This window comes from Suncus etruscus, chromosome 4, assembly GCF_024139225.1.
Source record: "Suncus etruscus isolate mSunEtr1 chromosome 4, mSunEtr1.pri.cur, whole genome shotgun sequence".
NCBI lineage: Eukaryota > Metazoa > Chordata > Mammalia > Eulipotyphla > Soricidae > Suncus > Suncus etruscus.
In genome coordinates this window covers 50,020,480-50,044,616 of record NC_064851.1, presented here as the reverse complement: position 1 = coordinate 50,044,616, position 24,137 = coordinate 50,020,480, and the positions used below count along the sequence as shown (strand labels likewise).

The window sequence follows — 24,137 nt, the reverse complement described above, 5'->3', positions numbered from 1 at the left end:
CAAGTACTGACAAGAATAATTCCTGAGTACAGAATCAGGAATAAGCCCTGAGTTCTGCAATGTTTGGCCCCAAAAATAAAATTAAATTTAAAAGATAAATAAATAAAATGGCAACAACTTAAACATACTGAAACAAGCTGAGTACTCAACCTGAAACAATAAAGATAGAGAGAGGAGAATTAGAAAGCATAACCTAAAGCACAAAGCACATAAAGGCTTATTTACTCCCCTACTGCATGGCAGAGTAACTGGAAGAAACCTGGATGCAAATCACACATTAATTATATCTAAATTGTGTAATATATATAACTACATACCATATTGATATATATTGATAACTATCTATATTGATAACTGTAAATATAACTCCACAAAAACTCATACCCTGATTTCTCAAGCTAATGTAGAGCAACCTATAGCAGAGAATGAAGTGCAGGATGTGAAATAAAACTTGTCCTACAGAGCCAGAGAGATAGGATGGAGGTTGGGTGTTGCCTTGTTGCATGCAGAAGGACAGTGGTTCGAATCCCAGCATCCCATATGGTCCCCAAGCCTGCCAGAGCGATTTCTGAGCGTAGAGAGCCAGGACTAACCCTGAGCGCTGCCAGGTGTGACCCAAAAAAAAAAAAAAAAAAAAAAAAAAAAAAAAAAACCCTTGTCCTACAGAGTAGGACTCTCATACTTGAAAACTCACCAGTTGTTTAAATAAGGATATTTTAAAGGAAAAGAAAAGAAAACTCACCAGTCACTTGAAAAGTTAATCAAAGTACAAACTGATGGATTACACAACCAATAGGTTTGAAACAAGAAGCATTTCTAACTTTCTAGGTAGTTCTTATGTACCTTGTATAACCCACACTTTGAAAATAGCAATGCTATATCTCAACGAGTGTTTCCCAAAGAGGGTAATAACACTGGTAAAACATCAGTAGTGGTCTTGATTGCATCTGGAGGATACTTTCTGCTTGTTTTTTTTTTTTTTTAAATAGATCGATAGGGGATCACTAGTAATTTTCTTTTTCTAAAAAGGCAGCAGTAACCTTAGTAAGGTTAAGAACTTCTCTAAGAGTAATTAGATAATGTCTATGTAAATTTTTGGTATACACAAAAAGGGTAATGGTAGTCAGAAGCAACACTGACATTTATTGAATAGATACCAAGAATGCTGTTGAACTACCTTACAAGGTACAGGACAGCTTTCCATAGCAAAAATTCAATTGGTTAAAAAGTCAACAGTGGACTAGATTAATAGTACAACAGGCATTTACCTTGCACACAGCCAACCTGGGTTATATTCCCAGCTTTCATATGATCCCCGGATCTACTAGGAGTGGTTTCTGAGTTCAGAACCAGGAGAAACCCCTGGATACCACCAGGTTTGGCCCCCAAACAAGCAAACAAAAAAGTTAATAGTGCTGGGGTCACAGAGATTATACAGCGGACAAGGCATTTGATTTGCATGGGGTCAACTCTGGTTCAATAGGTAGCAATAAATATGACACCCTGAGTGCACAGAGCCAAGAGTAAGCCCTGAGCACCATCAAGAATGCCTGAGGCTAATAAATGCTATATTAAGTAAAACACTGGCACCAAACATACTGATGAAAATTCTTCAATGTAATAAAATCTGACATAGGATATTTTAATACTTCAGTTTTTTTCAAGAACTGCTAAGTTTATGTGAATTTTGCTCCTCCATAAAAAATGAAGTTTTAGAAAAATAATCTATTTTACAATGAATAGTTTCAAGGAAAAGCAAAATGACAACAATAATAATCAAATAAATGTATTAGGAGGAGCCAGAGAAACAGTACAACATATACAGTGCTTGCCTTGCACTAACCAACAGGGTTCAGTTCCCAGTACCCCATATGGTCTCCTGAGCCTCACCAGGAGTGGTCCCTGAGCATAGAGCCAAGAGTGAGCTATGATTACCAAGTGTGGCCCCCAAACAAAAACAAATAAAAAAGATATGAAAAAACATACTTTAAATGTACATAAACACATCCATGCACCACACACACAAAAACTTACTCCAATAGGCTGAAAAATAAGTCCATCCATTTCATGGCTAACTTCTTTGGCAAAATTTCCTTCAAGTAGCTATAAAACAAATATTTTTAGAAATATAGAAATCAGTAATCATTGAGTTATTGAAACTTTTTGAAAACTTTATAAAAACTTAACACATATGCTTTAAGAACTGACATACAGAAACCAGAGAGTACAGTAGATAAGGTGCCTTGCAATGTGGGAGTAAATTCTCAGCACTATGTATGGTCCACCAAACCCTGCCAGAGATGATCCCTGAGAATCAACTAGTATGGCCAAAAAAATAAGATCCATTCGACCAAAATGTTTGAAATATAAATGGAGAGAAGGAATGGTCCAGAGGGATCTATATTTATTTTTTAAATATATGACAATCTCATTTCATGACAGATATCTTAACAACAATCCAACCACAACAACCAAAATGATATATAAAATATATTTTAATGTATTGCTAAGCTAGAATAAAAAGGTCTTTGAGGTAAAAAAATAAAGTCCGAAAGTATGTGATTTGTGGTTTTCTCAAACCCACAAGCCAAACTTTTTAAAAAATATTTCTTTATTGTCCTACTTTTGGGTAGGAAAAAACATACACAGAAACCAGTGAGAGTTTTTGAATGCCATATATAAAAAAGGAGAGTACTAGTGATCCAATATTCTAGTTTTTATAAGGAGTACTAACACAAGTTTTTATTATTTTGAAGAACTGAACACGTATATCACTGAAAGGAGCCCAATGATGAACTTTTACAATAGAGCAAAGAAAGGTACATATTCATTTAGTATCATATTATTAAGTGTCAATAATATCTAATAGAACATTCAGGATAGATAGGGTATTCAAATATTTATCTCTAAAATTTAGATATAATGTAAGTTCTATATCTTTTATCACAACAGTATCCTCTTAAAACTATTACACTTACAATGTAATTATATATTTCAAATATATAAATTTCATTGAGCTTGCATGAAATCTGGGATTTCTTCTCAAACTGTAACTTCATCATCTCTGCAATTTCATTTTTCAAATTCTAAGAGCAATTCAGCAGAATAAAATAAGACCAATTCTAGTTTCTAATCAAATAAATTTGATATCAACATTTAAATATCAATATTTTCTTTTATCGTCAATGTTAAATTTTAATGTCAGTCTTTTGGGAAGTAGCCAGAGATGTTTGGGAGTTACTGTTTAATGAGAATCATTTCAGCTTGAAAATGACAAGAGTGAAGTTCCCTGTGAACTTATTAGATTAATTGGTCATTTTTAAATCTCACATGCTGAGAAAGTATTCAGGAAAAAATAGAAAGGCCAGAGATAGTACAACAGCTAGGGCCTTGCATTGCACATGGTCACCAATTGCATGTGGTTCAACCCCCAACATACCATGTGGTCCCCCTGGCCTACCAGGAGCTATTCTTTTTTTTTTTTTTTTTGGTTTTTGGGCCATACTCGGCGGTGCTCAGGGGTTACTCCTGGCTGTCTGCTCAGAAATAGCTCCTGGCAGGTACAGGGGACTATATGGGACACCGGGATTCAAACCAACCACCTTTGGTCCTGGATCGGCTGCTTGCAAGGCAAACGCCGCTGTGCTGTCTTTCCGGGCCCAGGAGCTATTCTGAGTACAAAGCCAAGAGTAAGCCAGCAGTCGAGTAGCCAAAAACAAAACGAAAAAAAATAATAGGCCTGCTAAGGGTGGGAGATAGCAGCCAGGGAAAGCTCTCTCTAGACCCTCTCACCTACATCTAGACAGTTAGGAGGATTGCAGGGAACCCACCCACAGTCTTGTAGCCATAGTCAGAGACTAAAGAAAGGCAAAGCATCAGAAGGGTTGCTGGGGCCCAAAAATAGAGAGACAAAAGGACACATTACAAAGCAACAGCTCCACAAAGGCTCACAGGAGACAAAGTTCCAGCTACAGTGTAGGACAGCATATACTGCATAGAGAATTGCATAGAAACAAGACCAGATCATCATAGATTGGAAGAGAACAAATATCAAGACAAAAGACTAGAATGTCGAAATCTGGACTGGACATCGAGGCATTGAACAGGAAGGAAGGAAGGAAGGAAGGAAGGATGGAAGGAAGGAAGGAAGGAAGGAAGGAAGGAAGGAAGGAAGGAAGGAAGGAAGGAAGGAAGGAGGGAGGGAGGGAGGGAGGGAGGGAGGGAGGGAGGGAGGGAGGGAGGGAGGGAGGGAGGGAGGGAGGGAGGGAGGGAGGGAGGGAGGGAGGGAGGGAGGGAGGGAGGAAGAAGAAAATTCATGTATGAGGGCTGGTATGTAGCTCAATGGTAAAGTGTATGTCTTGTATGCATAAAGCCCAGAATTCATTTCCCAGTACTATGTAAAAATTTTTATACTGAAAAATCTAGGTACATACTTTTAGAGAATACTATACTCAAATAATTTTTAAAAAAATAAATACAATTGGGGAATAAAGTATCATTTTTGTTCCTCTCATAACTTAATTATGATATACTGCAAATATTAGAAAATTTTACCTTTCTTGAAGTATAAATGTCAAAAAATGGTTTATTTCTGACACTAAATGGTTCCTGTGTTTTGTCAATGAGTCCACTCTTCATTTTTTCATGTCGAGGATTTATTATTTCTCGTTCTATACATTGCAGACGAATATTAAAATCACAATCTCCAACTGGCTGTGCCTAAATTAAATAAAGCAATTTTTAATTTAACCCTAAAAATCATTGTATCAAAATAATCCTCAAGTTTGTGCCACACATATAATACATGAAAATATTCTTTAAAGCTGGCCGATGAACAGCCTCAACAAGCATACATGACAGTCCTAATAATTGATTTGACAATGATTAAATACCTAAATACAAAACCATGCAGTTCTTCTTAATTATACATACACAAAACAGTACAGTAAAACACCATAGGTATAGCCTGTGAAAGTTGGTGTAAAGTAATGTATATACTCATTAACTATATCAATTAGTAACATCTTTATAAAATAGAAATATACAAAATTCAGAAAATTTTTAGCAAGTAATGCTCAGGAGTTACTCCTGGCTATGAGCTCAGAATTGCTCCTGACTTGGGGACACTGGGATTGAGCATCAAACTGAGGTCCATCCTGGGTCAGCTGCATCTAAGGCAAACGCCCTACCACTGCGCTATCGCTCGGCCCAAATAAACTCATATATTTATAACCATACTATGTAGTATAAATATATAACATATATATTATGGATGGCTTGATTAATGACAGAAAAATACATGTATGTATGCTTTGTATGAGTTGAGGATGGGAACTTGTCCCATATCTATGGGACATATAAATATAGCTATAACACTATCTGTTTGAAAGCAATCATCAAATAAATATAGATTTTCAACTCTATGGTTCATTAAGCACTTTATTTTGCAAGTTAATGCTCTTCTATGCATTTACTCTACCTTTTGTATATTCTTCCATCTTCCAATCGATACAATTCAAGCCAATATTAACCCAACCTAATGTTAACACAGGATGACAGCACTTGCTTAGAAATGATTTGAGAATAGCTTTTTCTGAACTTTCAAAATAAAACAACTGTACTACTAAGCAAAGTTCAGAAAAACTTATTCTCAATAGGGGCCAGAATGGTGGCACAAACGGTAAGGCATCTGTCTTGCATGAATTAGCCTAGGACGAACCACGGTTCGATCCCCTAGCGTCCCATATGGTCCTCCAAGCCAGGAGCAATTTCTGAGTGCACAGCCAAGAGTAACCCCTGAGTGTCACTGGATGTGGTCCCAAAACAACAACCACAAAAATATGAACAGGAGGTAAGAACAGGAGATAGAATGATTCCTCTACATAACTACTTGTAAAGGTATTCAATGATGGAATACTAGTAAATAGCCACATGCATATTTCTATATCACCTATGTCATGGGAGCTGGAGTGATAACACAGCAAGGAGAGCATTTGCCTTGCATGCAGCTGATTAGGATTCAATCCCTGGTTTCTTATCGGGTCCCCCAAGCCTGTCAAGAAAGACTACCTATGTCATCCACTAGGTTTACAGAAATATTTCATAATATTTTTACCTAATTATTCCACCTATTAGGTTCATTTAAACACCTACATGTTAAATTGGAGCAAGCAAAAACATGTTTTATTTTGTTTTGTTTTGCTTTATTTTATTAGAAACACAGGTGCAGTGCTCTAGGAGGCTATGTAGTATAAAACTATATACTCTCAGTTCATTGGGCTCTAGCCCAAGGCATCTTTTTTTAAGAAAGAGAATAAAATAATAACAACTGTTAAAATATATATTAGCGATCTAAATTTCCCCCAGATATAGTTTATGCTTTCATCTGAAACTAAACACAAATTCACTTTCAAATCCACACTGCCTGTGTGGGAAAGAAAAGTCCTGGAAGACAGCTATTGAAAAGAGACAGCAGGAAGCACTTGCTAACTATTGACTAATAATTTGTTTTCTCTACTCTTTGTTTTTTCACTTTAAAATATTACATGTAACAAAACTGGAGCTATATTTCAAAAACTTAAGTATAATCATACCATTATCACAAATGAAACCCTTCAGCAGTGCCCTAAGAGCTAAAGGAAAAGGATATGGCTCAGCTGTGGAGCACATACCTTGCTGGTTAGCTCACCAACACCAAACTAAAGGGGAGAAAGGGAAAAGGGAAAAAAAAAAGCCTAACCTAAAATTTCTAACTCAATAAACCTGAACCCCTACTTCAAACCCTTGCCATTAATTCATTTTCATTGCCACCTATGTTCTCAACACACATCAACTATGCTAACAACCAACCTTTTAATGCTCTGGACTATCAAACTCAACCCATCAAAATTCAGCTATCACTTTCTCAATGTCTAATTCTACAATTGATGACTCAAAACTCAGGGTAGAATGTTACACCCCACTCAGGAAGGGCACACATCAGAAGTGTTGCACTCCTGAAAAAGAATTACTTGCCAAAAGACCCGCTTAGAGTAGTCAAATCAGTTGACCCTTCACGTGGATTGTTTGGCGATAATTCTAAACGTGGCTGTAACTATCTCTCTCTTTATTTTTGACCATTATTAGAAATTCCGCCAAAAGTCTCCCACTTACCAGCTCTCTGTGATCTCTGCTACCTTGGCGCCAAGATCATGTTTTTCCCAAAACTTAGCTCATGAGTAAAGCAATTTTCAGTTTTCCCCAAAACTCTAAAACATTTCTCTCTTCCCACTTCCCTGAAAATTACCTGGTTTCTCCTGCTTATCCAAAACAAAGCAAACCCACAACAGAAACTACTTTTCACCTTCAGTATCGGTTCTTGAATATGCAGATTTTAGCCATGGCCTTTCATTCTGTTTCCCTGACCATCTCCCACTTTCCTTGATCTCCAAAATTACACCCTGCATTCCAGAGCTCAACCCTTAAAAGTTACCCAGCTCAAAAAATAAATTTGTCTCGTCTTTCTAGATGCAAGTCCCCATGCATTCTGTGTGGTCTCATTTATTTCACATTTCATAATTCATATTTCATATTCACCTCTTCGTGCTCCCGCTTGACTCTCAGTGGGAAAATGAACTCACTAAGGTTATGCTTAGGGACTTTTTATCTCATTAGGATAAAGGTCCGCAGGAGTAGAACATTACCTTTCAGAGGCACTTGCCTTGCACACAGGTGACTCAAGTTTGATCACTATCCCCAGAGTACTAATAGGATTGATCCCTAAGCACAGCATGTGTGGTCCAAATCCCACCCCAAGCTAATAATTTAGTACTTTTAGTACTTCAAATATTTCTATTTCTCATTTGTTTATATACCATGACAAATATAGTTATGTAGTTATATTTATATTCAAATCCATAAAACCTGTGAAAATTTCTGCAAAATGTTTTCTCTGCTTTTACAATAGCTAAATAAATATCCTAAAATACATACCATGAATAGTCATTTAAATAATATATGTAAACAAACAAAATAGTAAAAAAGATTAAATAAAATTAATTTAATAGAATTTCTCCTGTTTTCACAAATTCCACTGAAGTTCTATGAAAAGTAGACTTTTAAAAATGTCTGCCAAAGAGGCAGGCAAGGTAGGCAAAGGGGAGGAGGACAAGAGGAGATGAGAGCGAAACTGGAGGTCTTGATGGCAGGAAATCTACACTGGTGAAGGGTGTTACATATTTTTTGGGGGGGGGCCACACCCAGTGACGCTCAGGGGTTACTCCTGGCTATGCGCTCAGAAGTCACTCCTGGCTTGGGGGACCATATGGGATGCCGGGGGATCGAACCGCGGTCCGTACTAGGCTAGCGCAGGCAAGGTAGGCACCTTACCTCTAGCGCCACTGCCCGGCCCCCGGTGTTACACATTTTATGACAGAAACTAAATCATGAACAACCTTGTAACTGTGTCTCTCATGGTGCTTCAAGTTAAGAAGTTATTTTGGGGACCCAGTGATAGCACAGAGGGTAGGGTGTTTGCCTTTCACGCGGCTGACCCAGGGCAGACTTCAGGTTCAATCCCTGGCATCCCATATGGTCCTCTGATCCAGGAGCGATTTCTGAGCACATAGCCAGGAGTAACCCTGAGTGTCACCAGGTGTGGCCCAAAAACAAAACAAAACAAAAAGTTATTTTTTTTCAAATCAGTGTATTTATTTTAAAAAATTAGTTTAGTTCACCGACCTCTTCAGAGCCAGTGCAGTAAAATAAAAATTCTGGAACGACAGTACACTGAGTAGGCATTTGTCTTGTATGTGGTTTCCTGCATTTGATCCCCAGCATCCCTTATGTTTCCTGCAGCACACCAGTATTGATTCTGGAGCTCAGAGCCAAAAGTAACCCGAGCTCTGCTGGGTGTGGCCAAAAAACAAAGATTCCTTGAGGTCAAGAAATTATACCGAGGTCAAGAAATTATACCTGTTCACCTAAATATTAGAATAATATAAAATTGATGACATATGAAAGATGATGACTTCTCTTACTGGAGAACACAACAAACTATGAGACTAAAATATTTTCATGTTGTTTATTATTTTGTTTTGTTTTGTGGGCCATAAGCAGTGCTGCTCGGGAGTTACTCTTTTGGCTCTGTGTTCAGAAATTACTCCTTGGGTGCTAAGGGATGTTCAGGATTAAATCCAGTTCAGAAACATGCAAAACAAGCACCCTACCCACTATAATCTACTGAGTTCTTTATCATTCTTTAACTTACTAATCAACTTTGTTTTGTTTTGTTTTTGTTTTGAGGCCACACTCAGTGAAGCTCAAGAGTTACTCCAAGATTAGAAATCACTCCTGGCAGACTCAACTTGTTATATGGGATGTTGGGAATTGAACCAGGGTTGGTCATATGCAAAGCAAAGGTCTTACCTGCTGTGTGATAGCTCAAGCCCTTTTCTGTTTTGTTTTTTGTTTACTAATCAACTTTGGTTTGATGATTCAAAATAAATTAAGTTATTAATCATTTTAAAAGTCCACTGGTAAATTTAAAAACTAAATATATTCAACTTGTATGCACCTTAGTATCAGAAATGGAAAGAGTATAACTTTAAAGCTAATAAATATTTATAACAGGAACTTAATAAATTTTTACTAAGATAATGAAAACTTGGAAAGACATACTTAGTAAGAAAAAAAATGGGATGGATTTCTTGACAAAGAGAGAAAGCATAAACCTTATGGTCTAATGAATGATTATTTTAGAGAATTGTATTTCACTAGACAGTGACTTGGTAAAGTCAATGTCCCTAAATGTAACCAAGAAAGAATTAATCACTAACTATGCAGTTAAATCAAAAAAGCAAAGTCCAAACAAAATAATATTATAAAAATGATATGATTAGTAATAATCAATAAATCAATACTTAAGTAAATAAAATGAGATGTCACTTAATACATCAAATTGATTAAAAGTTACAAGTGACCAGAGCTCAAGACCCACTCCCAGGCCAGCTGCGGAGATTGGCCTAGGGTGGGTCTTGAGCTCTGGTCCTTTGGGCCTGGGAGGCCCTTCCTCCCTTCCTGGGGCAGGATTTTCAGCCGGCACGGGCTGGCTCCTGGCAGACCTCCGTATGTGCCAGGGGCCACTTGGCCCGGCCTAGGGTAGGGGGGCCCGGACCTGGGTCACCCGACCCCCCTCTCCCCCTTTCCTCCGGATCTCCAGGTGGGTTTCTGGGAGGACCTGATGGGGCACCCTGGGTTTTCCCCACTCCCAGGCCAGCTGCTGAGATTGGCCTAGGGTGGGGCTTGAGCTCCTGAGATTGGCTTGGGGGGTGGTTTTTGATCTGTGGGGTGGCAGATAGCTGGTCAGTTATACTCAGGCTGTCACTGGCAATTTCATACTAGTCTACATGATGCAAACCGAGGGGGGCTAGCGCCCCCGCGCGAACGTATACTCCTCCCAACCATCAGTACCCCCGATTTACCCTTCTTAACTTCAATAATACACAGTTCTAATCTCAGACCAAAGACATACAGTGGATCTAACAATCCCAGAACTATTTAGAAGGACATAAACTGAACACATATATCTTTTGAATATTTTATGTATATTTTCTTTAACGGCTGTAACTCTCTCTATATTCTTCTACCATGATGTTTCTATCCACTTTTCATCTTGTCTTTTCTTTGTAAGCTGTTCAATAAGGATTGTTGGTGGAACTCTCCCTCAGTTTAATGCCTATGATTGAACTATGTCATGGAAATTGCTGGTCTTGTTCCTATTGCCTCCAGATGCACCAATAACGCTTCATGGCATTGATCCTTCTTTGCATAGACACATTAAAATAGGAAAACACTTTACCTACAGATAAGTTCTTATCTAATAAATCTCAGTACAATGTACCTTACACCCTGAACATTGATATAATGACCTGGCACAGGCCTCAGAAGAATGGGCATCCTCCATTCACGCCAGAACCAGGCAAGCTATCTACGAAACATCCAAGGTCTTTTATAGCAACAGCTGGAAGCAGTCCTCTACCAGGAAAGACACTACCAAGGGTCTGACATCGACCTCCTAAAAAGAGACTTCCGTTTACACTGAGAAGACTTGACAACAACAATGACCTGCTCTACAGGACATGGTTCTCTCTAGTGCCCCTTAAGTGTGAGGTGAAACGAGAGGATGCTCTGCACCATCCTGACTGCAATATGGGATATGCAGACTCCAGGACCTTTAATACAGAAGCATGATACCAACAACAGAGACTATGTGAGGAATGGAGGTGTATTGCCACTACAGACGATGACTTGAATTGGACAAACTAGTTTGCCTGGAGCCTAGAGTCAGTCCTGTGCCAGGAAACTTCAGGGGTAGGGTCTCCTTGTATTTAGACCATAATTTTTCTTTCCATGTCCCTTATATTTTGGTGGGCCTATGCAAACAAATGCCACTCTAACACCATTTTTTACTATGTTCCCGTGACTCCAATCCTTAAGAAAAACAACCCACTAAACTTTTGAGGTTAACTTAAACTAGTAAGCATGTGCATGGAACTAGAGAAATGTACTTTGCCCTCAATGTTTAAGGAGTTACATAAGTCTAATCTCTTTGGATTATATTGTGTGCTGCTAAGAAATAGTATGTAATACAACTGGGGATTTGAGGGACAAATTAATTGTATTGTACATGGGCTCAGTTTTGTTTTTCTTAATTTTCTTTGGTTGAAAGATCAAGGCTGGGATATCATCAATGGGTCTACCGAGAATTCTGCTTATGGGTGATTGGGCTTCCACTTTAACTTTACCCTGTCCTCTTTCTTAAATAAAAGTAATTAAAAAAAAAAGTTACAAGTATGATATTAACTGTGGTATGGTGATACAACTATTTCTAAGAAGATTTAACACTTGTCTTTTGGAGGGGCCATACGTGGGTGTGCTCTGAGATTATTCCCAGCTCTGTGTTTAGGAATCATTCTTGATTCTGCTCAGGGGACCACATGTGGTTCCAGGAATCGAACCCAAGCCAGCAGCATGCAAGACAAGGGCCTTACCCATTGTATTCTCTCTCTCTGGCCTGAGACTTCAACAATTTTTAATGCTAAAAGAATAAAATTTAAACTGAAGCTAAGCATTATATCAGAATCTCCATGATACAGATACCGCCTCCTTAATACTAGGGAGACAGCTGAAGTGGTAGAGGACATTCTTAAAGTATGAGAGTGACTAGTTAGCACTGCAAGCCTTGTACTCACACTACATTGAGTATAGCCCTGATGGATCTTTCAAATACTTCCAAATGTAACTCTCCACCTTCTGTTTTAAAAAAGGAAAAATAGGGGTCGGAGCAATATTATGGAGGTAGACCATTTGCCTTGTATGCAGAAGGACGGTGGTTCAAATCCCAGCATCCTATATGGTCCCCCGAGCATGCAGAGGTGATTTCTGAGTGTAGAGCCAGGCGTAACCCCTGAGCGTTGCTGGTATGACACCAAAAAAAAAAAAATTAAATAAATAAATAAATAAATAAATAAATAAATAAATAAATAAATAAATAAAATAAATGACAAATAATAGAATCACATCCCAAGAATAAAAACTAGTACTAAATGCAATTATACAATTGTTTTAGTGTAGATGTTCAATAAAGTAATGTATGCCATCCCCCTGATGATTAAGGATGTGGAGCATTTTTTCATTTATCATCAGGGAGATGCAAATCAAAACAACTATGAGGTACCATCTCACGCCACTGAGATTGGCACACATCACAAAGAATGAGAACAAGCAGTGGTGATGGGATGTGGAGAGAAAGGAACTCTTTATTCACTGCTGGTGGGAATGCTGTCTAGTCTAACCTTTATGGAAAGCAATATGGAGATTCCTCCAAAAGCTGGAAGTTGAGTTCCCATATGATCCAGCTATACCAGTCCAAAGGATATACCCTAGGAATACAAAAGTACAATACAAAAATCCCCTCCTCATACCTATATTCATTGCAGCGCTGTTTACAATAGACAGACTCTGGAAACAACCTAGATGCCCCTCAATAGATAAATGGCTAAAGAAATTGTGGTACATATATGCAATGGAATATTATGCAGCCGTCAGAAGAGATGAAGTCATGAAATTTTCCTATACATGGATGTATATGGACTCTATTATGCTGAGTGAAATAAGTCAAAGGGAGAGAGATAGACACAGAATAGTCTCATTCATCTACGGGTTTTGAGAAAAATAAAAGACATTTGTGCAATGATTCTCAGAGACAAAAGAGAGGAGTGGAAGTTTCAGCTCAGGGACATGAAGCTCACCACAGAGAGTGATGGGTGCAGTTAGAGAAATAATTACACTGAGAACCATCATAACAAAATGTGATTGAAAGAGGGAAGTAGAAAGCCTGTCTAGAGTACAGGCCAGTGTGGGGTGGGGAGGAGGGACACGTGGGACACTGGTGATGGGAATGTTGCACTAGTAAGGGTTTTTTTCTTTTTTTTCCTTTTGGTTTTTTGGGCCACACCTGTTTGATGCGCAGGGGTTACTCCTAAGAGCTCAGAAATTGCCCCTGGCTTGGGGGGACCATATGGGACACTGGGGGATCGAACCGCGGTCCTTCCTTGGCTAGCACTTGCAAGGCAGACACCTTACCTCTAGCGCCCCCTTGCTGGCCCCAAGGGTTTTTTTTTTTAATATAAAAAATTTAAAAAATATAAACCAGGGGAGGAAGTTTTTGAGTTTTGTAATTGAGTACAGTGGGGGGCTTCTATGAGTGCCTTGTTGTACTCCATAAAAACAACAACAACAACAACAACAACAAACTAGTTTATATCACTAAAAATTGGTCACGTGCCATTAAAAGCTAACTTTTGTACATTTACAAATATAACCATTAAAAGCTAAATTTTGTAAATTATAAATTTAATGTCCAACAGTGAATAAGCTAAACCTATACTTACTAATACAAATAAATCTCCACCAAAAATATGAACTTAATATTGAATGAATTACTGCAGCACAGTACCAAAATTCTGAGCCTCAAAAAGAGAAAAACAATTTACATATGTACTGATATATAAAATTGCTATATATACATATATCCATATGTTGAAATATATACTTCCATGGGATCTCTAATGGTTTGTTTCAGAAGTTCATTTCTTTCAGTGATTTATTTCGATTTATTTTACTCCCAGCAATTCTTGGCCAACAAGGATATCTTTAAAGCTAAGAATCTAGGATGTGATGCCATCTCAGGTCTGAGTTACCAGTGGCCAGAGCCACCTGGCAGTTCTGGAGGACCCCCAAAGCCAACCTCCAGCAATGCTTAGGTGCCTAGAAGGTTACAATGTTGGAGGATCCAGAGGGGGTGCTGGTGGGAAGTGAAGTGTCAAGAATATACAAGGCATGTAATCTAACCCCATACTTTCTCTCTTTGGACCAGTTTTTTTCTTTTGGTTGCTAGCTTGTTTTGATTTATTTGCAGAGTACTCTAGAAGTACTCAAGGATATTCCCAGATTGTAACCAAAGGATAATTCGTGGCAGTACTCGAGATATGTGGTGTCAAAACAAGACTCATACATGCAAAGCATACACCCTAGTATCCTTGACTAATTTTTTATTAAAAAGAAACAGGACGGGCCCGGAGAGATAGCACAGTGGTGTTTGCCTTGCAAGCAGCCGATCCAGGACCAAAGGTGGTTGGTTCAAATCCCGGTGTCCCATATGGTCCCCCGTGCCTGCCAGGAGCTATTTTTGAGCAGACAGCCGGAGTAACCCCTGAGCACCGCCAGGTGTGACCCAAAAACAAAAACAAAACAGGAGTGGGCCAGGTGGTGGCACTAGAGGTGCCTGCCTTGCCTGCACTAGCCTTGGACGGACCTCGGTTGGATCCCCCAGCATCCCATATGGTCCCCCAAGCCAGGAGCAACTTCTGAACGCATAGCCAGGAGTAACCCCTGAGCGTTACCGGGTGTGGCGCAATCCCCCCCCCCCAAAAAAAAGAAACTGGAGTGAAAAAAACGTCAAAACCATTATACTACAACAAATCACTATGTGGGTGTTTCTCAAATGTCTACACTTTGATATACAGTGAAATTTCTCACTCTTTTTTTTTTAGAGAACAAGAAAGTTATTGTCAAATATAAAGTTGTCAGGTTACAAATTCATGCTTGTACTCATGAATAACATATTCGTTACTCTTTCAACACTCAAAACTTGAGTTTATTTTCAAGTGGCAGACTAATAAAATTGTCTCACTTTTTTAAATCAAGTAAGAATACCCAAAATAAAGGAGTTTTCATTTTGAAAAAAAAATTTTTATTTTATTAGCAGTACTATTCTTGGGCCTAGAGATAGAATAGTGAGTAGAGCACCTGCCTTGTCATCAGCTGACGTGGAGTCAATCCTTTACACCCCATATGGTCCCTGAGTCCTGCCAGTACTAATAACTGAGCACAGAGTCAGGAATAATTCCTGAGAACCACCAGGTATGATATATCCCAATATTCCCCCAATAAACCAGCTTTAGCTTATTCACCAGATGAAGCAAAAAAACCTAAAAACAAAGAAACATGAAAACACCAGACAACAAGATAAAGAAATGAAGACATAAATATTATTAAGATTCCAATGTGATAGTTTTTCTTTCCTACTACAAGGCAGTAACACTTTTTCTCAGTGAAAATTAATTTATAAATTATAAAAGGTACTTACGTTGAATTTAATTATGTCATATATCAAGTATCTAGGAACAGCCTGTCCATTTACTTTATCAATAATCATTTCCTTGAAAGAGAAAAAAAATGTTAGATTTTTTAACACTTTAATAAAATTGGTAAATTTATATACATACAGAAATAAAACACAACCTCAGAATTTATAAATAATATAATAAAATTTCATTGTGCTTTATTTGTGGGGGGCACACCCAGTGGCGATCAGAAATTACTCCTGGCTCTTCACTCAAATAAAATTACTCCTGGCAGGCCTGAGGGGCTTGAGGGACCAGATGGGATGACAAGGACCAAACTGTAGTTGGCCACATAAAAGGCAAACGCCCTACCCCTATGTTATTGCTCTGGCTCCAATCTGATGAAATGTTAAAGTAAACACACATGTACCCAAATAAAATAGAATGGAAATACCTACCACACCAATATTCAGGGCTTGTTCCTGGCTATGCATTCAGGAATTACGACTGACAGTGAGTGGGGTCATGTAGAATGCCAGGGATCAAAAGGCAAGAGCTATGCTATCTCTCCAGCTCTTATTAGTAAATTTTGACTCAAAATTATCTTACTTATTATTATCTAAGAAAACTAAGCATATTGATCACCTGATGGCATAAGAAAAATTTCGCATACCATAGAAAAACCGAAGGCGAAAAAAAAACACTGATGTAGAACAAATACATTTTCTCATTTTCTCATAACTACCATCAATTAATTTCCTTCCTAAATATAATATTCATAGACACTTACAATTATCATCTTGAACAAAATGCTGAATAATTTAAATCACTTTCACTGGTTTAAAATGTCAAATGAGATCAGAATGATAGCATATCTGGAGGGTGTTTGCCTTGCACACAGCCAAACTGGAACTGACCCAGGTTTGATCCCCAGCATCCCATATAGTCCCCTGAGCCTGCCAGGAGTGATTTCTGAAAACAGAGCCAGGAGTAATCCCTGAACACCACTGGGTGTGGCCCCAAATCCCCAAAATTTAAAAAAATAAAAAATAATAAAAATAAAATGTTAAAAGAGTGGCCAGAGAGACAGCTCAGCAAGTTGGGGTTCATATTTTGCATGCTAGAGTTCCAGACATAGCACTGACTGGTCTTCCAAACAACACTAAGAACAAATCCCTATTGCAGAACTGGAGTTATTTTCAGAACACCAACCGATAGTGCCCAAAAGTTTAAAAAAATATTAATTGTTATGTGGAGTATTTCAATTTAAATATCTCTACCTGGGGGTCAGATACAAATATTGAGAAATGGTACAGGGGTTAAGGTGCTAGCCTTGCCTGTATTGGAAAAGACACACACCTTATGCTGCCACTGTGTCTTAAAAGTCTATCATATTCAGAGATCAAACTGTGGGGAGTGTAGCTGCTCCAACAGGAAAAGAACGTATAATTGGAGTGTCAGGATGAAAAGATAAAATACCACTGGGACATATTTGAATGAAGCACCTGAAAATTGCTACCACAGATTTGAAGATAAATTCTATAAGATAAATTCATCACAAACTTCTGAAACATTTAATTCAAAATTTAAGGATTGCAACTATTAGTCACATGAATATACATTCTGGTCCAATAATTTTTAGAAAAAAGAGAGGGGAACCCCACCACCAAGGCACATCTACTTGGTATCCTTCATGATTAGTGTCTGAAACTGAGCTGCTTCAAGGGTAGAGTGATGGCTCACAGGGCTGAAGCACATGCCTGGCATGCAAAAGGTTCTACTACAAATTAGTATAATTTTGAATATGCCTTGTACCATTGGAGAGACCACCCTGGCCTCCAAAAAGAATTTTGAGCCAGAGACAGTTCATGGATTCAGCACATGCTGTAGAAATAGATATCTTGGGTTCAATCCCTGGCACTACATAGTCTCCTGAACACAAAGGTGTAGCTCAAAAATAGAAGAAATAGAAAGAAAAGGGAGTCAAGGACAATTGCTCTACATATTTCAGTATTAAATACTGCTGTGGAGAAATGTAAAACTTAAAAAATTAATTATGGACCAAGCCCACCCCCCCAAAAAAGAACAATACACCCTGAATGTTTGATTTCCTATCCTCTATATTTTTCTATATTCTACCCCTTTAGTTGAAGTCTTTAGCATCCACCACCCTCCTTCCTACTCACCCAGGATTTCCTGAACTTCAACTATGTACTAAACATAAATCTAAGCACTGGAGAAATTATGTATGCAGTCCTTAACTTCAAGGGTCTGAGACTACCTCAGGTATTTTCTACTACGTATGTAGTTCACAAGGTATTCTACTTTGAATAATAGATAAATAGATGTCTATAGTAATATAGTAATAAGAGGACCACAGAGTTTATTTTCTAAGCCAGCATGTTACAGAGAGTGAAACAGATATCAATAACTAACCCCAAACCACACAAAAATTTGAATTAAATTTAATCAAAATTAAAATAATCGTACTAAGACAATAAAACTGCCTCACTAAACCTAAGTTAGGACATACAGCATAAGACTAAGAAAGAGTTATTTTCAATTCATAAAGTAAGAGAACACTCAAACAGTGATGTATGTTTCTCATTTGTTGAATCTTGAATATCTTCTAACAGGCTGAAGGATAAACTAATCACAAAGAGAGTAGGAAATATGTCTATGGGTAAATTGTTCAAGATTTAGTATAGAGGGTTTACGAGTTCACAAAGACAATACTAAAAATTTGGCAGCATCATGTGTATAAGAATTCTAAATGAATGGTTGAACTTCATATGGAGGATGGCAAAATAAGTATTGAGAGGAAGTAATTATTCTTTATTTTTTTAATGGCAATTTTCAGGGCCAGAGAAATAATACAGGGGAGAAGAAAGAAGGAAAGAAGAAAGGGAGGGTAAGAAGGGAGGGAAGGAAGAGAAGGAAGGAAAGGTAGGGAAGAAGAAAGGAAGGGAAGGAAGGTTTCTTATTTTTTTTTTGAAGTAATTATTCTTAGCAAAAAACTATGGATCACCAAAGCTCATCACAAAGCTAATATTTTCTTGAAATTCTTTTAGATAAAACCCACTTGATTCTCATTATTAGAATCTATATCAAGATGATAAAATGGTCTGAAACTACATAGAGGTGATGATCACACAAGCTTCTAAGTTTACTTTGGGGCTGGAGAGATAATACTATGATTACACTGCTTGTCTTGAAAACAGGTTTGAGCCTCAGCATCTCATATGGTCTACCAAGTATCATCAAGAGTAATTCCTGGGACTGGAGAGTAGCATGGAAGTGGAGTGCTTGCCTTGCATGCAGGAAGACAGTGGTTCAAATCCTGAGTGCTTCCGGGTGTGACCCAAAAAACAAAAAAAATAAATAAATAAGGAGTAATTCCTGAGTGCATAGAGCCAGGGATAACACCTGAGCACTGTGGGGTGTGGCCCCAAAACAAAGCAAACTAACCAATAATAAAAACCAACAAAACTAAATTAAGCACCAATAAAGGGCTAATTTTTTAGTATGCCAGTTATATTTAAATATTTTAATAAAACTGATTTTTAAATATCAAGAACAGTTAAAATTGAAGAAAAATAATATTTCTAAAAATATAAGAATACCAAATGACTAAACGAAAATATAGCAAAATGTTAAAAAATAATGTCTTCTTCTGAGTGAATATTTTCTATTTTAAAGTCTACATTCTAAAATTTCAACAATAAAAATGCATAATCCATTACAAAAAGCTAACAGATGAAAAGAATGTTATTTTTCCAACTTTCTTATATTAATTTTAATGATTAACTATCATATTTATCTTCCTCTTAGCTTCAATATAAATTGTTTGAAATTCACTGATTCATTATAAGTGAACTAATGCCACATTTTTAAATGCCTATTTTCTACATTTTTTTTTTTTTGGTCAAAGAATATAACATAACGAGGAAAACAAAATCTTCTGAAAGCAAGACAATTAGGTGGCCTGAGTTATTCTTGGGTTTGGAATTTTACAAAAAAAATTTTCAAATAAAATGTAGAAGGAACAGGAAACTACAGAGGATTGTTTTAATTAACTAACTGGGAAAACAGATATGGCAACTATAATTCTGATCCAAGTAAATTGACATCATGAATCATATGCTATTTTAAAACCTCACCAAAATCTATTTTGCTGCATTCAGTTATCCAAGTTTGGGGTGAAAATAAATATTACTAAATTAAATCTGAAAGGTGATTAAACTTCTAATTTCTACGCATTATTACCTGGAATGCCCTCACCCAAGTCCAATAAGTTTCTTTCTACAGAAATTTTCCATATCTAATGACAACTCCTACATAAACCTCTTTGATTTCTAACTAGCCAGATATAATTTATTCCTCCTCTAAATGAGAGGACTTGCTTTAAATAATTGTCTTCATGTCACTTTGTTTCCTCCACTATTAGCAATCATCATCCAGCCATATCTATCCCTACCCAACAAAGGCCTTCTACACTCCAACCAATATCTACACAATCTTCATGTGTGCAGGTAAATTGAACATGATAGGAACTCAACAATTAATCGTTTAATTATAAACTATTAAATGTTGGCAAAAGCCAATAACTATGTTGAACTTCAACAAGTGCTGTGCAAAGTCATTTTCTTCCTTTTAATTACCATGTTTGAAAATTTAAAAAGTTAAATTTAAATTAAAATTCTGTATCAAGAGGAGACCCCGCTCAGTGCTGCCCATGCCCCTATGGAGAAGCTGAAGTTATCACTGAATTTGAAGTGAATATAAAATTGTTTCAACAATGCAGACAATTAAGTGTGCTGTTGCGGACAATGTAGCCATTGGTAAAACATGTTTCCTACATCCTACACAACAAATATCCATCTGAGTATATACCAACAGTTTTGACAACTATAGAATCACTGTTATGGTTGGTGGGGAGCCATGTATCTTAGACTTTATTGATACTGCAGGGCAAAAGAACTATAACATTATGACTACAGAGTTATCCACCAACAGAAGTACTTCTAGTCTGTGTTTCAGTGGTCTCTCCATCCTCATTTGAAATTATAAAAGGAAAGTGGGGGTCTGGGCCGGCACAATAACACAGCAGTAGGGTGTTTGCCTTGCACACAGCATACCAAGGAGGGACGCAGGTTCAATTCTCGGCATCTCATATGGTCCCCCAAGCCTGCCAGGAGCAATTTCTGAGTGTAGAGCAAGGAGAAACCCCTGAGCCCTGTCGGGTGTGGCCCAAAAACAAAACAAAACAAAACAAATAAATAAGAGTAACTTTAAAACAGAGTAACTTTTGGGGGCCAAAATGATAGTGCAGGGGTAGGGCATTTGCCTTGCACACAGGCGAACCAGGACGAAGCAGGGTTCAATCCCTGGCATCCCATATGGTCCCTCCAAGCCAGGAGAGATTTCTGAGCGCATAGCCAGGAGTAACCCGGGTGTGACCCAAAAACCAAAACCAAAAAAAGTAAAAAGAGAAGTGGAGGCCTGAGATAACACACCAATGTCAGATACTCCTTTCTTGCTTGTTGGGCCCCAACTTAAGCTCAAAGATGAGTCCTCAACTATTGAGAAACTTGCCAAGAACAAACAGAAGTCTATTCTATTACTCTAGAGACTAATAAAAAGCTGGCCCGTGATCTAAAGGCTGTCAAGTATGTGGAGTATTCTGCACTACACAAAAAGGCCTAAAGAATGTATTTGATGAAGCAATATTGGCTTCCCTGGAGCCTTCAGAACCAAATAAGAGCCGCAGGTGTATACTGCTATGAACATCTCTCCAGAGTCCTTTCTGCAAAGCTGGTGTTGGAATCATACTAAAAACAATGTTTAAATCAAACTGAAGATTAAAAATTAAAATTCACTTTTGCAATGACCACATGCACTCATGCAAGACACGTCCATAGGTATGACATCTCCTCATGAATACTAGTTAATTTTGAGTAATGTTGTATATGCCAGAAAAATGATCAGCACTAGTTCTTGTTTTGTTTAAAATCAAGGCATGCTTGTGATGACCCTGTAACACACTGATTCGAATTGTTGAAGCTGCTCCGAGGATCTAATCTGGAAAGTTATTTGGGGCATCTAGTATTGTTGGTTTTGTTTTTGTTTCTGTTTTCCTTTTGGGGGAGAGGGTGCAAAGGGGATTCTTTTATTGTTATTTTTAATTTATTAAATATTGAATAGTACCTTAAGCAGAAGAATGGAAAGATTTCACATTCCACTTTCTAAGTCCAGTTTAAAAAACATGTTCCCCACCTGGTTCTCTTGGGAAGAAGTATAGCAGATGCCTTTTTAAATAAATATCCTCTTTTTGAAAGCAGCCTTTTTTCCTCCACATCTGAGTAGGCTCTGTATTGAGGACACTCATGAAAGTGGAACCTGTTTTGCTTCTTCTCTTTTCTAAGATGCACTATATTATGACTGTGACTTTCAAAGAAATTCATTTAACATTTGATTCTTTTCCTCCCTTTTCAACTTTGTTAATAAATGATAATCATTGTACCTTTAATAAAACTTTAAATAAATAAAAAGTCTATCAGTTAATTAAATAAGAACTAAAGTTAAGAAAATAAAAAATGTTGCAAAGTTCTTGCTGTTCCCTGAACCAACCACTGGAGTCACTGCACTGGCAATTTAGTTTATGTCCAGCACAAGTCCAAGGCCCCAATCATATCAACTGTATACCAGGCAATAAATAATACATCCATTATGCAGAGTCTATACCTAACATAAAAGGGGAAGTGGGGTTTCCAGGGTAGTATGTGTGGCTCGTGTGTGCATGTAGACATGCGCAAGTATATAATTACCATAAACATTTATGTAAATGTATATATATTTACAAAATCTTATAAAATTGCTTTTTACTACACATTATCATAAAAATGCAAATGTATTAGGTGCCCCATAGAGAACATGAAAAAGACAAACTTGTTTTGAGACTCTAGTTTTTCCTTGCTTGCTCCTAGTCTCCAGCCAAAATAATACTTCTCCTTTAATAATATTAGTACCTTACTCATGGTCATCATCTCCAGTCAGTCTTACCAGCACTCATTATAACCCATGCAATTTTTTGTTTGTTGTTTGTTTTTTGGCTACACCTGGTGGCACTCAGGGGTTACTCTTGGGTCTGTGCCCAGAAATCACTCTGGCAGGCTCGAAGACTTATAGGATGTTGGGAATCGAACACTGGTCAACCATGTGCAAGAATGCCTTATCCACTGTGCTGCCACTCCAGTGCACCCACCCAATTCTTGGCCATTATCTCATTCCCAATATTATTCTTCTACTCAACAATCACTCTCTATAAGTCAGCACACTTCAACCCTTTTGTACCAAAGGTTGGCACCTATCCTGCATATAGGTCCATGGACCAGCAGGTGTAACCATGGTGGTAAACCAGTAGTTTTGCATCTGTTAGTACACCTGCAAACGAGCACCAGTCTACACACTGGTAGCTTAAGAACAACATGTGGGGTGGTAGCCAGACTTGAGAACTGAAACTTTATCAGCCTATAGCTGCCATGCACATGTAATACCACTGTGCCAACCTAGGCCTCTCCCATCCCATCCTTCTCCCTCTCCCTTCTCCACGTTTTTATATCTTGCTGTGCTCAAGGCTTACTCCTGGCTCTGTGCTTAGGGATCACCACCTGGCAGAGTACCAAAGACCACATACGTGCTGGGAATCAAACTAGGGTATGCCAAATGCGAGGCAAGTGCTTTATCCCCATATATATATTTCAATTCAAATAATAGTAGAATTTATGTGTTATGTAGAAGACAATGATAGTTGGACAAGAACTCGATGCTGAAAGGAGATAAAGTGCATGGTAACTAATAGAGCAAATCACAGTGTTAAAAAGAAAGAAAAATAGGAAATAGGGACAGAGAAGGGAGGGAGAGAGGGAGAGGGGGAGCGAGAGAGAGAGAGAGAGAGAGAAAGAGAGAAGTAAAGCATCTGCCCAATGTCTGCAGGGATTGGGGGACACTGATGGTAGGAAATGGGCACTGGTAAAGGGTATACACTGTATGACAGAAATTCAAGCATAAACTATTTTGTAACCATAGTGCTTAAAGTAATTAGTTTAAAAAAAAGGAAAGTTTATCTATTTATTAAATATAAAAGATTCAGGTTGTGTGCTGGAACTTCTCATCATCAAAACTATTGTGCAGAACAGAATTACTCTAACAAGAACAAAAAAAATGACAAGAGTTGGTCTACAAAACTGAATGGGCAAGATGGGGGTTTAAGAGGATGGGCCCTTTCGAACTTTGGAGGAGGGAGGCAGGTACTCTGGAGATGAATGTTGTGCTGGAACTATGTACACATGAAACCTTTTAACAACTAATCAAAGTACTCCAATAAATAAGATTATATATAATAAAACATGTACTCAAAAAAGAAAAGGAGAGGCTCACAAATCCTATTCTCAAATAACTGATTTCAATGTT

The 24,137-nt window shown here is 37.8% G+C and overlaps 1 protein-coding gene and 1 pseudogene across 1 annotated transcript in view; one reads left to right on the top strand and one right to left on the bottom strand.

Moving 5' to 3' along the window:
* RNGTT (RNA guanylyltransferase and 5'-phosphatase) overlaps positions 1 to 24,137 on the bottom strand; it is a 238,843-nt gene that overhangs the window by 124,708 nt on the left and 89,998 nt on the right. The window contains exons 10-12 of the mRNA XM_049772216.1: positions 15,689 to 15,760; positions 4,555 to 4,719; positions 2,035 to 2,103 (exon numbers count right to left, since the gene is read on the bottom strand). Coding sequence (XP_049628173.1) covers positions 2,035 to 2,103; positions 4,555 to 4,719; positions 15,689 to 15,760 — 306 coding nt within the window. The remainder of the gene's footprint in view (positions 1 to 2,034; positions 2,104 to 4,554; positions 4,720 to 15,688; positions 15,761 to 24,137) is intronic.
* Positions 20,464 to 21,451, top strand: LOC126006767 (cell division control protein 42 homolog; annotated as a pseudogene).